The sequence below is a fragment of the Ostrea edulis genome, chromosome 10 (genome assembly GCF_947568905.1).
Source record: "Ostrea edulis chromosome 10, xbOstEdul1.1, whole genome shotgun sequence".
NCBI classification, from domain to species: Eukaryota; Metazoa; Mollusca; class Bivalvia; order Ostreida; family Ostreidae; genus Ostrea; species Ostrea edulis.
The window spans coordinates 34,539,671-34,554,968 of record NC_079173.1 but is presented as its reverse complement, the minus strand read 5'-3'; the positions used below and the strand labels follow the sequence as shown (position 1 = coordinate 34,554,968).

At 33.9% G+C, this 15,298-nt stretch overlaps 1 protein-coding gene across 1 annotated transcript in view; it reads right to left on the bottom strand.

Moving 5' to 3' along the window:
* LOC125665378 (kiSS-1 receptor-like) overlaps positions 1 to 3,461 on the bottom strand; it is a 39,117-nt gene extending 35,656 nt beyond the window's left edge. Inside the window, exon 1 of the mRNA XM_056151117.1 lies at positions 2,501 to 3,461. Coding sequence (XP_056007092.1) covers positions 2,501 to 2,782 — 282 coding nt within the window. The 5' untranslated portion in view covers positions 2,783 to 3,461. The remainder of the gene's footprint in view (positions 1 to 2,500) is intronic.
* Positions 3,462 to 15,298: the final 11,837 nt, after the last annotated feature.

Below are 15,298 nucleotides of genomic sequence, written 5' to 3'. Positions count from 1 at the left end.
TGGTTTCAGGGTGGTGTCAAAATTATTATAATGATTTGAAGGACTTCTTTTAAGTTTGATGACACCTTATAAAATCTAAATGTACATTTAGGAATAGCAAAAAAAGTGGTGAATTTTGCAACCGCAGGGTTTTAAGTCTAGGATGGGGCCAACTTGGTCATATCGTTTATTGTTAATACATATATTATGTGAAGCCTTTCATCAGACAGTGTATGCACTTTTGAGGGCATTGAAGTTTTAAGAACACATCTTGTTTTACAATGTTGCTGAATATTAGAATTTAGCGAAGATATTCAGAACAGGATTTTTTTCATGATTCCGTAGCTATTGGGACTAGTGATACTTTTAACTAGTACTCAGGTGACCGATAAGGTCCGTGGGCCTCTTGTTTTCTGTATTTGTAAATTGTTTCTTTTGTCTGTCAAAACACAATGGAAATGGCATCGAATACCTATATATCCGGTGCGATTAATTTGGTGCAGATTAGTGGTGAAATGGGAAAGATGAAAGGAGCTTTAAAAAAGAAGTATAAAACCTACTAAACCTTTTTCTTCCCCCTCCCACCCCCACCCCTCCCTTTCACCCTATCCGCCCCCTAACAATTGGACCGTCACAATGGACTAGGAATCGCATGTAAAGAAGCAAGATGGTGACCGCTCTTGCATGTATATTGCTTATTATGTCTAAACTGGATAATTTTGTTTGCCATTAGTTTTACGTATAAATATAAAATTCTGCTTGTTTACATGCGGTAATATACATCTACACATTTATTTCTTATATAGCTTGCAAGACAATGATTGTTAGTTTAATCTATATTTGACTTTTGATTTTTAACCACCTTGTACAACACATAGAATAATGTTCCAATTTATTACAGTAAATAAATAGTGTAATTTGTCACCCACACACGATTGAACCTGAATGAGGTCTAATCAAGTGTATACTGGGATTTATCCAAGTTGCGTTTCATACATCCCCAGTCTCACGGTGTATAAATTACAGCCCGCGGTAAATCCACATACACACCCAGTCTCACGGTGTATAAATTACAGCCCGCGGTAAATCCACATACACAACCAGTCTCACGGTGTATAAATTACAGCCCGCGGTAAATCCACATACACACCCAGTCTCACGGTGTATAAATTACAGCCCGTGGTAAATCCACATACACACCCAGTCTCAAGGTGTATAAATTACAACCCGCGGTAAATCCACATACACACCCAGTCTCACGGTGTATAAATTACAGCCCGCGGTAAATCCACATACACACCCAGTCTCAAGGTGTATAAATTACAACCCGCGGTAAATCCACATACACACCCACTGAATCTCAAGGTGTATAAATCACAACCCGCGGTAAATCCACATACACATCCAGTCTCACGGTGTATAAATTACAACCCGCGGTAAATCCACATACACACCCAGTCTCACAGTGTATAAATTACAACCCGCGGTAAATTCACATATTGAATGACGCGTGTTACATATTCACTTATTGAGTGACGCGCGTTACATATTCACATAGAGTGACGCGCGTTACATATTCACATACTGAAAGGCGAAAATAACGAACAGTGATCAATCTCACAACTCCTACAAGCAATACAAAATATATAGTTGGGCAAACACGAACCCCTGGATACACCAGAGTTGGGATCAGGTGCCTAGGAGGAGTAAGCATCCCCTGTCGACCGTTCACACCCGCCATGAGCCCTATATCCTGATCAAGTAAACGGAGTTATTCGTAGTCAAAATCAGTGTGCCAAGAACGGTTTAACAATCGGTATGAAACACGTCAGACAGCATTTGACCCAATGATAGGTTGTATTGACGAACTAGATCATTATAACGACCATAGAATTTGCGAAATGCTGACTTCAATCGAGACCGTTGAAACCCCTGTAGCATCAACTTTTTTGTCAGTGGTTTACCTCGATTTAAAAACTGACTATTCGTAGAACAAGCTCTTGCATATCGAATCAGTTGAGATATATAAACACCGTATGCAGGTGATAATGGAATATTTCTACATAAATATGGGAAACGATGGAGAAGCTGAAATCATCCTGTTTGTCATACAGTTGAGTTGTCAGTTTGCCGTTAATGTCTACTTTCAATAAAATATCTAAGTATGAAGCAGAAGTGGACGACTCTGTGGTGTCCTTTATTTCGAGCTCACAGGGATATATCAAATCGACATATGAATGGAAGTTATTATTGTTAATAGACAAAAAAAAATTCTTCTCGCGTAGAAGAGTGAGGCGTTACATACTCACATTCTGATTGACCCTTTACATACTCACATACTGATTGACACGTTACATACTCACATACTGATTGACACGTTACATACTCACATACTGATTGACGCGTTACATACTCACATACTGATTGACGCGTTACATACTCACATACTGAGTGAAGATTAGATGTAATATTTAGGGCATTAGATACCCACATACTGGGTGAAGATTCGTTAGATACTCACATACTGGGTGAAGATGAACAGCTTACATCCACCATCGGCGAGCACCCAATAGTTGAAGATAAACGCCAAGCACGTGAATGGAACTACGACAATCAAGAAAGCCATGTCTGATATTGCCAGGTTAAGAATATAGGAATTTGTAGCAGATTTCACGGCGTAGAAAATTGTTATATAGATGACAACACTATTCCCAGTCAAACCAATGATGGTCAATAAGGACCAAATAAATATTATAGGTACGGGCTCCAACTGGTCAGTCGCGGTCAAAGTAGTGTTGTTCATGATGGAAGCCTACTGTTAGAATAGGTTTAAACAAAACGCGCAAAATAATCGTCGATCACACACATGAGGTCGATTTGTCTTTAACCACCAGCACCGCTCCGGTTTCACAGTTATGCTCGAATATCCAAATGACACAAGGACATTATATGGTTTGTCCGTTTTTCCTTGTTACATAATATATATGACAGTAATGGCAGTAACATGAACAAACTAAAAAATGCCGTCTTTTTCTCACGAGTCCTGACTTTAAATAAATTCTGACGAAATCGATAACGGATAGAATGTACAATGTTTATAGAAACACGTCCTTGGAATTCTGTCTCAGATCGACACACCCTCCTCCCAGTGTCACTATCTTCACTACCAAACAAAACCACTTAAAACACGTGATGCATCCCTCGCTGTCACTAATCGCCGAAGTTTTACGACAAAGTTCACACAGTTTTAGAAGTACTGTTCTAGTCGCTATTGAGATAAAGTTGAATCTGAAGATGAAAAATTTAGAAATCCTACACGTCCTTGGTAATCCCCGCTTGGTCTCCCAAACCTTGACTGCCAGAATCAATGGAACTCGGAGAAAACTTAATGAATATAAATGTTACTCACCGCCGACTCAGAGCACTACAAGTCAAATCACCATTGTCTCTTTGAATATTCATATATATATATATATATATATATATATATATATATATACATGTATATATATTTCTAAAAAAAAAAACTTCTGGAGAATGATAAATTCTTAAAAATCCAATTAAAATCCTATTGAATATACTAGCAATCAGATCAGTGTTTTCGTAAGCAAGTGGACACTGTTCGTTGTAATCCAACAATGCACTTGTTAAAACATGATCCTTATATTACCAGTCCCGGTAGCTATTTACAGGAATTAACATTAATTCAGCTTATCAATCGACGACTAACCACATCGATTGTGTTTGTCCTTGTTAAGGTAAGGTATTATAATATTGATACTTGTCATCCCGAAACTTCAGCTGTCTTCATCTGCACCAGAATCAGATGATAAGGATTTAATTCAAAGCAACATATAGTTGTTTCCGGCTAAATCCATAGGCAAATTACCCGATCAGGGGTTGTCAATAGGAGGCGTGGGGCACTGGCGTCAATCACACCGTTTATCTCCTGAATCAGCACATGAAAAATTAATGTTGTGCGGCGGGAGTGTGTATCGGGTCGTTGGACGTGTTGGTGTGCTGTGACAGCCACATTTGTCTTGCAGGTTGTTCATTGGGGTCTGTTACCGTGGATAGTTTACTTTGAGAGACAATTCACCGAGTCATCAATTGCTAATAGATGTTCTTTTTATCTTTAACTATTCCACGGCGTACAGCTTGGCAGAAACTAATTTGGTCTCCGTTCGTCAATAGAGTTATGTCAGGTTCCGAAACTCTGTAAAACATCTGCTAATTTGGTTTGATAAGATTAACAACGATCAATAGTATCTACGCATTATACCTGAAAGAATATTTTCGCTGATATTTATTTCAAAGTGGCACTTGAAATTGGCACTCCATTATTGTGGCGCAAATAATGTGAACCATCATCATTTCCATGAATTTTATCAGGAAAACGAGGTGTAGGATTTTCGCTAGCGATAGTGTTGCGTATATCTTAATTCAATTGAAAACGCGTTAAAGACGACAATCTGAAGAGGAGCTTAATTAAAAATCCATCGATTCAATTTACGTAAGATATTTTTGGAATGCATATCAAACCTCACTCGCCAACGCCGATGAAACATTTTGTAGCTAGAGTTAAGATTCTAAACAAGAGGACCATGGGCGTAACCCTCACCGGAGTCACACTGATCCTACTCAGAAGAAATAATTTTTGCCCTCTATATTCCCACAAAACAATTTGACCCCATAATATGACCCCCTAACCCTAGCATTTTGTCCTCTTTATTCCTACAAGATTTTTTAGCCCATATTATGACCTCACCCAGAGGGTCATAACTTATACACATAGTATCAATTCATTTCATTTTCATGCGCTTTGAAAATATTGTGTAAAAAGAAAAGGAAAAATAACTTTCAGAAAATCTTATCAAGGAAGCATTTTTTTGTATGTACAATATAAAGAATATTTCATATCAATTTTTTTTCAAACCTTTTGTCATTGGGTTCAAAGCAGAGCACCCCAATCACCTATTAAATATATACAATCTTTGCATTTCAAATAATGATTATACATTTATAACATTTAAATTATTTCCAAGTATCGACTACTGAATCATGAATTACAAAAATGAAATACACGTCTGGGGATATAAATATTGACCCAAACCTCGGACAATATATCATTGTATAAAACATGAACAGTAAAAACAATCCGTCCGCCACAAAATATAGTCCTCTCGAAACCCTTTTGAAATTTATTTTTAGCCGAGTTGCAACGAAGTTGAACTCGGCTATTGGTTTGGTGATGCGGGTGGGCGAGCGGGTGGGTGGGTTGGCGGCCGGGCGGGCGGGCGTCAACAATTGGTTTCCGGATGATAACTCGAAAAGTTTACAATCTAATCAAATGAAACTTTGATATATTGTTGGGTACCAGGTAAGGAAGACCCCTATTGATTTTGGAGAAAAATTGTCAAAGGTCAAGGTCACAGTGACCGAAAATAGAATGAAAATTTCAGAAAAATTTGGTTTCCGGATGATAACTCAGAAGGTTTAAATCCGAATCAAATGAAACTTTGATATATTGTTGGGTACCAGGTAAGGAAGACCCCTATTGATTTTGGAGAAAAAATGTCAAAGGTCAAGGTCACAGTGACCGAATATAGAATGAAAATTTCAGAAATATTTGGTTTCCGGATGATAACTCAGAAAGTTTAAATCCGAATCAAATGATACTTAAAGATTTTGTTATGTACCAGGTAAAAAAGACCCCTATTGATTTTGGAGAAAATGGGTCAAAGGTCAAGGTCACAGTGACCGAAAATAGATTTAAAATTAAAAAAAAAAATTAGTTTCCGGAGAATAACTTGAAATTTTTTAATTTGAATCAAATGAAACGTGGTTATATTGTTGGATACCAGCAAAGCAAGGCCCCTCTTGATTTTAGAGAAAAATGGTCAAAGGTCAAGGTCACAGTGACCAAAAATAGATTGAAAACTTCAGACAAATATGGTTTCTGGACAGTAACTTGAAAAATTTAAAACTGAAATTAGTTCTTCACAATTATAAATATGCCACATCATTCCTGACTTTACAATGCATCCCATGCAACTCGTTTTTAACTGGATTGGTTTAAGTAATAAATGTATATCATGTTTGGGCTCATGACGTAAGTATCGAACCAGTACCTACACAATTATACATGTAACATCCTGCGTAATTGTGCTAAAAAGTGAGGAACTGACTTCCTTAAAGATACGTAAAAGCAAGTAAACATTATGATCCTGTCGGGAGAGGGGTGTAACACTATTTGCCCCTACTACATCTTTATTCCCCTCCATCCCCCATCCCCATTATATGAACTTGAAGTTCGCAACAAAGGTTAGGGAAACTTGAAATTCCAACATTTAAAATAACTTTTAAACAACTTCCTTTTGAAATTTAAAACGGTGTACTCCAAAACCTGAATAAAATGATACCGAAGGTTAACAAAAATAATGTATAATAGACGCTGTACTATAAAGGTCACAATTGCAGTGTCATAATTCAATTAGTACACGACAATTAATTATTAGATAGCCCAGGTTTATTATGTGGTAACTGATTGAAGTCACTCTGATTTCTCATTTGAGTCTATTCATTACTTTCTAACGAAAGTAGAATACTAATAAATAACACACTGTGTGGAATTAGCAACGACACGCTGCAACTATTTAATACTGGGCATATTAAATGTACAGATACATAATTGTATATCATATATCATAAAGTTGGATTAAATAAATTTACTTAAAAATGCATTTCATGAAATTTAAACTCATGTGTTTAGCTGCCCGTGTCATCCTTAACTGGTATATAACACCTGTGCATTCCCTTATAAAGCCTTGCTATGAAACCGGTTCTAAAGAACCACGTGACACAAACAGGTATTCGAATGAAAACCTTGTAATTCCGAACAAGTAATTCATTATTACACCAATTAGTAGAAATTGATTTCTGTCTAATTCGTACCTCAAACGAAAAAAATCACATTTCTCCTGTCAATTTCCTTATTATATACTACTGTGCCCGATGCAATCACACTGTGGTATAAGATATTACTACACTGTTGTATATGCTATTAGTACACTGTTGTATATGATATTGCTATACTGTTGTATATGATATTACTGCACTATTGATAATCACACTGTTGTACATACAAGCTCGTGCATTTTCACAGCCAACTCGTGCCAATATTCACCGATATAAGTTCAATAACCCTATATTATTACACTATTGTATATGTTATTACTATTGTGTTGTATATGTTATTACTATTGTGTTGTATATGTTATTACTATAGTGTTGTATATGTTATTACTATAGTGTTGTATATGTTATTACTATTGTGTTGTATATGTTATTACTATTGTGTTGTATATGTTATTACTATTGTGTTGTATATGTTATTACTATTGTGTTGTATATGTTATTACTATAGTGTTGTATATGTTATTACTATTGTGTTGTATATGTTATTACTATTGTGTTGTATATGTTATTACTATTGTGTTGTATATGTTATTACTATTGTGTTGTATATGTTATTACTATTGTGTTGTATATGTTATTACTATTGTGTTGTATATGTTATTACTATTGTGTTGTATATGTTATTACTATTGTGTTGTATATGTTATTACTATTGTGTTGTATATGTTATTACTATAGTGTTGTATATGTTATTACTATTGTGTTGTATATGTTATTACTATTGTGTTGTATATGTTATTACTATTGTGTTGTATATGTTATTACTATAGTGTTGTATATGTTATTACTGTTGTGTTGTATATGTTATTACTGTTGTGTTGTATATGTTATTACTATAGTGTTGTATATGTTATTACTATTGTGTTGTATATGTTATTACTATTGTGTTGTATATGTTATTACTATTGTGTTGTATCTGTTATTACTATTGTGTTGTATATGTTATTACTATAGTGTTGTATATGTTATTACTATTGTGTTGTATATGTTATTACTATTGTGTTGTATATGTTATTACTATTGTGTTGTATCTGTTATTACTATTGTGTTGTATATGTTATTACTATTGTGTTGTATCTGTTATTACTATTGTGTTGTATATGTTATTACTATTGTGTTGTATATGTTATTACTATTGTGTTGTATATGTTATTACTATTGTGTTGTATATGTTATTACTATTGTGTTGTATATGTTATTACTATTGTGTTGTATATGTTATTACTATTGTGTTGTATATGTTATTACTACACTGTGGTATGTTACATTACTACAATGTTGTATATATTGCTATCATTATACTTTCATGTAAAATACTCGAATCTGATTGGTGGAGAAGCATATGAAAAGAAAAATATATTGTTGCCCTCTGAGAATTGAAAGCACAGGTTCCAGGGTGATTAGTATCTAGTAACGAGTATTAAAACAGTACTTGACAACGGGTGATATTAAAAACATCACATGCGTTAAATTTATGCGCGTACGGTTCGCCGCAGATTGTTAGATGATGCCATTTGGGTGTTTGTAATAAACGTGAAATATCTGCATTAATATACAAGATATCGCATGGCAGTGATTCATAAAATGTCAACAGACTTAAGTCTTTCTGCTTTGTTGGTTAATATATCAATATTGGATGAAGTTAAGGGTAAAATTTAAAAAAATTCACCCTCGAGAAACCATCGCCAACCTTGGCTACACCTCGGTTGACAATGATTTTCTCAGGGTGAAAATATTTCAATGTTACCCTCAACTACATGCAATATTGATATATTACCACACTGTTGCACATGCTATTACTAAAAGGTTATAAGCATATCCATATCAGTAGCTTCAGCTCTTTGACAAGAAAACAAAGAAATCTAAGGAATATCCTTACTAGTTGTAGATATGCAAGATGAACTTCCTTAAAAAGAATATGATAGACAGAAGGCTGAAGAAAAAACTGTACAGTCAAACATGTTTCCTCAAGTGTTGGGGCCGAACAATTACAATAAAGCATGTTTCCTCAAGTGTTGGGGCCGAACAATTACAATAAAGCATGCTTCCTCAAATGTTGGGGCCGAACAATTACAATAAAGCATGTTTCCTCAAGTGTTGGGGCCGAACAATTACAATAAAGCATGCTTCCTCAAATGTTGGGGCCGAACAATTACAATAAAGCAAGCTTCCTCAAATGTTGGGGCCGAACAATTACAATAAAGCATGCCTCTTCAAGTGTTGGGGGGGGGGGGCAATTACAATAAAGCATTCTTCCTCAAATGTTGGGGTTGAACAATTACAATAAAGCATGCTTCCTCAAGTGTTGGGGGGGGGGGGGGGGGGGGGGGAGGGGGGCAATTACAATAAAGCATTCTTCCTCAAATGTTGGGGTTGAACAATTACAATAAAGCATGTTTCCTCAAGTGTTGGGGCCGAACAATTACAATAAAGCAAGCTTCCTCAAATGTTGGGGCCGAACAATTACAATAAAGCATGCCTCTTCAAGTGTTGGGGGGGGGGGCAATTACAATAAAGCATTCTTCCTCAAATGTTGGGGTTGAACAATTACAATAAAGCATGGTTCAGCATGAGTTGGGGCGAAAAATTATAATAGAGCTTGCTTCAGCATGAGTTGGGGCGAAGAATTACAATAAAGCAAGTGCTAGGGGACGGGGGGGGGGGGGGGGGCAAATAATTCTGATTCGTTATAAACGTATTTCGTTGTATCCAAGAAGTTCATAAAATGTTTTAAAATTATTTGGAAAGAACACCATTTCGATGTAAGCGTAAATTCATTATAAGCATGTTCGCTGTAACCGTGTTTTATTATACATGTATGTAGGAAGAGGAGCTAAGCCTGCTACAACATTGCTATTGGTTTTCTTAAATGCTTTGACTGCTGGTTTTAAATACTGTCTTTAGTTGATTTAGATACCGGAAATGTGGGTAATGCTGATCCAGACTTGTTTCAATGTCACCTGTGGTGTTTCATGATATCGGTCAATACTTCTCCTACCCGAAGTAGATTTTTAATTTGTATCAGCTTTGGTTAGTATAAAAATATTGCATGTTTTGTAGGGCAGCAAGTAAAATTGACCCCCGCAAAATACCATTGTTGACCAAGGCGAATGCGTTGATTTGACCGTTAGTAAGTGTTGATTTGATAGTAAACGTTGATTTGAATGTTAGTAAGTGTTGATTTGAATGTTAGTAAGTGTTGATTTGAATGCTAGTATTAAGTTAGTGTTGATTTGAAAGTTAGTAAGTGTTGATTTGAAGTTAGTAAGTGTTGATTTAAATGTTAGTAAGTGTTGATTTAAATGTTAGTAAGTGTTGATTTGAAAGTTAGTAAGTGTGGATTTGAATGTTAGTAAGTGTTGATTTGAATGTTAGTAAGTGTTAATTTGAAAGTTAGTAAGTATTGATTTGAATGCTAGTATTAAGTAAGTGTTGATTTAATTGCTGTTAAGTGTTGATTTAAATGTTAGTAAGTGTTGATTTGAATGCTAGTAAGAGTTGATTTGAATGTTAGTAAGTGTTGATTTGAATGTTAGTAAGTGTTGATGTGAATGCTAGTATTAAGTAAGTGTTGATTTGAGGTTAGTAAGTGTTGATTTGAAGTTAGTAAGTGTTGATTTGAAGTTAGTAAGTGTTGATTTAAATGTTAGTAAGTGTTGATTTAAATGTTAGTAAGTGTTGATTTGAAAGTTAGTAAGTGTGGATTTGAATGTTAGTAAGTGTTGATTTGAATGTTAGTAAGTGTTAATTTGAAAGTTAGTAAGTATTGATTTGAAGTTAGTAAGTGTTGATTTGAAGTTAGTAAGTGTTGATTTGAATGCTAATAAGTGTTAATTTGAAAGTTATTAAGTGTTGATTTAATTGTTAGTAAGTGTTGATTTAAATGTTAGTAAGTGTTGATTTGAATGTTAGTAAGTGTTGATTTGAATGCTAGTAAGTGTTGATTTGAATGTTAGTAAGTGTTGATTTAAATGTTAGTAAGTGTTAATTTGAATGCTAGTAAGTGTTGATTTGAATGTTAGTAACTGTTGATTTAAATGTTAGTAAGTGTTGATTTGAATGCTAGTAAGTGTTGATTTGAATGCTAGTATTAAGTAAGTGTTGATTTGAAGTTAGTAAGTGTTGATTTGAAGTTAGTAAGTGTTGATTTGAATGTTAGTAAGTGTTGATTTGAAGTTAGTAAGTGTTAATTTGAATGCTAGTAAGTGTTGATTTGAATGTTAGTAAGTGTTAATTTGAATGCTAGTAAGTGTTGATTTGAAGTTAGTAAGTGTTGATTTGAATGCTAGTATTAAGTAAGTGTTGATTTGAATGCTAATAAGTGTTGATTTGAATGTTAGTAACTGTTGATTTAAATGTTAGTAAGTGTTGATTTGAATGCTAGTAAGTGTTGATTTAACTGCTAGTAAGTGTTGATTTGAATGCTAGTATTAAGTAAGTGTTGATTTGAAGTTAGTAAGTGTTGATTTGAAGTTAGTAAGTGTTGATTTGAATGCTAGTAATTGTTGATTTGAAGTTAGTAAGTGTTAATTTGAATGCTAGTAAGTGTTGATTTGAATGTTAGTAAGTGTTAATTTGAATGCTAGTAAGTGTTGATTTGAAGTTAGTAAGTGTTAATTTGAATGCTAGTAAGAGTTAATTTGAATGCTAGTAAGTGTTGATTTGAATGCTAGTAAGTGTTGATTTGAATGTTAATAAGTGTGTTACCGTATATAGTCGCTTATAAATCGGATTTTGGGGAGCTAAAACTGGTCCAAAACTCTATATCCGACTTATAGGCGAGTCCTAAAAAGATTAGCATTTTTCTTGACAGCGTAATATATAGTATTTTTGAACAACTTTGTATTACGACTATGGTCATGATTAACGTTAACTGGACATTTATATTATTCATGTATTCTAGGATCATATGCATAAAGTACAAGTATTACATATTATAATACATGTAGTTTTATTCATCTTAAGTGTATATTATTGAAATTGATTTGTTGATAAAATGAATAAATATCAGCGCATATATCACAAAATATCATTTGAAACTAAGGTGAAAACGTTAGAAATTGTTAACCTATTCTTGAAAAAAGTTATACCGACTTATAAGCGGGTCGATGGCAAACCCCTTCAAAATAGGCTACAAAATATGCAACCGACTTATAGGCGAGCTGACCTATAGGCGAGTATATACGGTAATAAGTGTTAATTTGAATTTTAGTAAGTGTTAATTCGAATATTATTAAATGTTGATTTAAATGTTAGTAAGTGTTGATTTGACAGTAAATGTTGATTTAGACATTAGTAAGTGTTGATTTGACAGTAAATAAGGATTTAGATGTTCGTAAGTGTTGATTTGAATGTTAGTAAGTGCTGATTTTTATATTAGTACGTGTTGATTTGACAGTAAATATTGATTTAGATGTTAGTAAGTGTTGATTTGCCAGTAAATGTTGACTGATTGTAAGTGTTGATTTAGATATTAGTAAGTGTTGACTGGTTGTAAGTGTTGATTTAGATGTCAGTAAGTGTTGACTAGTTGTAAGTGTTGATTTAGATGTCAGTAAGTGTTGACTGGTTGTAAGTGTTGATATAGATGTCAGTAAGTGTTGACTAGTTGTAAGTGTTGATTTAGATATTAGTAAGTGTTGACTGATTGTAAGTGTTGATTTAGATATTAGTAAGTGTTGACTGGTTGTAAGTGTTGATTTAGATATTAGTAAGTGTTGACTGATTGTAAGTGTTGATTTAGATGTCAGTAAGTGTTGACTGGTTGTAAGTGTTGATTTAGATGTCAGTAAGTGTTGACTGGTTGTAAGTGTTGATATAGATGTCAGTAAGTGTTGACTAGTTGTAAGTGTTGATTTAGATATTAGTAAGTGTTGACTGATTGTAAGTGTTGATTTAGATATTAGTAAGTGTTGACTGGTTGTAAGTGTTGATTTATATATTGGTAAGTGTTGACTGGTTGTAAGTGTTGATTTAGATGTCAGTAAGTGTTGACTGGTTGTAAGTGTTGATTTAGATATTAGTAAGTGTTGACTGGTTGTAAGTGTTGATATAGATATTAGTAAGTGTTGACTGATTGTAAGTGTTGATTTAGATGTCAGTAAGTGTTGACTGGTTGTAAGTGTTGATTTAGATGTCAGTAAGTGTTGACTGGTTGTAAGTGTTGAATTAGATGTCAGTAAGTGTTGACTGGTTGTAAGTGTTGATTTAGATATTAGTAAGTGTTGAATGATTGTAAGTGTAGATTTATATATTGGTAAGTGTTGACTGGTTGTAAGTGTTGATTTAGATGTCAGTAAGTGTTGACTGGTTGTAAGTGTTGGTTTAGATATTAGTAAGTGTTGACTGATTGTAAGTTTGATTTAGATATTAGTAAGTGTTGACTGGTTGTAAGTGTTGATTTAGATGTCAGTAAGTGTTGACTGGTTGTAAGTGTTGATTTAGATGTCAGTAAGTGTTGACTGGTTGTAAGTGTTGATTTAGATATCAGTAAGTGTTGACTGGTTGTAAGTGTTGATTTAGATGTCAGTAAGTGTTGACTGGTTGTAAGTGTTGATTTAGATATTAGTAAGTGTTGAATGATTGTAAGTGTAGATTTAGATGTCAGTAAGTGTTGACTGGTTGTAAGTGTTGATTTAAATATTAGTAAGTGTTGAATGATTGTAAGTGTTGATTTATATATTGGTAAGTGTTGACTGGTTGTAAGTGTTGATTTAGATGTCAGTAAGTGTTGACTGGTTGTAAGTGTTGATTTAGATATTAGTAAGTGTTGACTGATTGTAAGTTTGATTTAGATATTAGTAAGTGTTGACTGGTTGTAAGTGTTGATTTAGATGTCAGTAAGTGTTGACTGGTTGTAAGTGTTGATTTAGATATTAGTAAGTGTTGACTGATTGTAAGTTTGATTTAGATATTAGTAAGTGTTGACTGGTTGTAAGTGTTGATTTAGATGTCAGTAAGTGTTGACTGGTTGTAAGTGTAGATTTAGATGTCAGTAAGTGATGACTGATTGTAAGTTTGATTTAGATATTAGTAAGTGTTGACTGGTTGTAAGTGTTGATTTAGATATTATTAAGTGTTGACTGGTTGTAAGTGTTGATTTAGATATTAGTAAGTGTTGACTGGTTGTAAGTGTTGATGTAGATGCGCTAACAATGTTTATACTAGTGGTGATGTTTGTATTATCATACATGTATTAACCACTGTAAGGAGTATCTTCATATGTTTAGAAAGTTCTACTCTATGAGTTGATGAAGTGTTTGGGCGTATCATTTCTTCCTCTGCGGAAGAGCAATTTATATTCATTTATCTCTTCTTCAAGCTTGAAACTTCAAGTTTAACAAGTATTATTCATTCAGTTTTGCAAAATATACATACCACTGGATTAGTTATCAAGATTGGAAGCAAATTGTGTGTTTGACCTATACGACTTTCTGCGTGCTGGGGAGTAATAGAATTAGAAATCATGTATTCATAGGGAATTATGAAACTACAATTCATTGTTTCCACGTCGTAAAAACGGGGTTTACTCCTGGGACTCTCACAGTTGTGTACTTCGCACAAGACGTTGGCAGAACACATTGGATTTCCAACGATACAGAAAAGAACATTGAAGACGGTAACGAAGGGCATTCTAATCCGAATGTTGAATTTACATTTCATATTGTACTCGTTTTAAGTTTTGTATTCGGCGAAACTTTTGACATTATTTTTCACTTTATTCAGATTTAGCGGACAGCGCTACGTTACAACGTATACATTCAGAACTGATTTTCATTTGCCATGTAAGAAAACGAATTGGTAATTGTTACACGTAAACGTTTTAGAAAGAGAGATAACCACGAAAATACGACAATTAGTTATCTAAATATCAAAATTCTTATGTCAAAAGTCTCTATTGTCTGCACATATATTTAATCTGGGCAAAATATCCCGACCACCACTTAAAGAGCAAAAACACGTTTTTCTAGCTATCCTTTTTTCTCTCTAATCTTTCATATACATCTTTAAAAATGAATCTGAATGTGCATTTAGAAACATATTGTATTAAAGAACAACTAAGGTCTTGAAAATGTTTGTGCTTTTTTTAAAATTACAAAGTGGAGAAGATTCACTTTGATCCCGAAATGATGAGTTTGTTTTATAGTCTTGCCCTCTTTGAAAACTGAAACCGTACATTGGAAACTCATATAGCGCAAATTAATGTCTGTGAAATTTATGTACTATCATCAAACTTCAAACCAAAAAACCAAACAAATGAGCTATTCTACGCCTTTTAAGTTGTGTAACAAGAAATCAATTGTTTTAATGACGCATGATAGAACGCAATTCTGCTGAAATC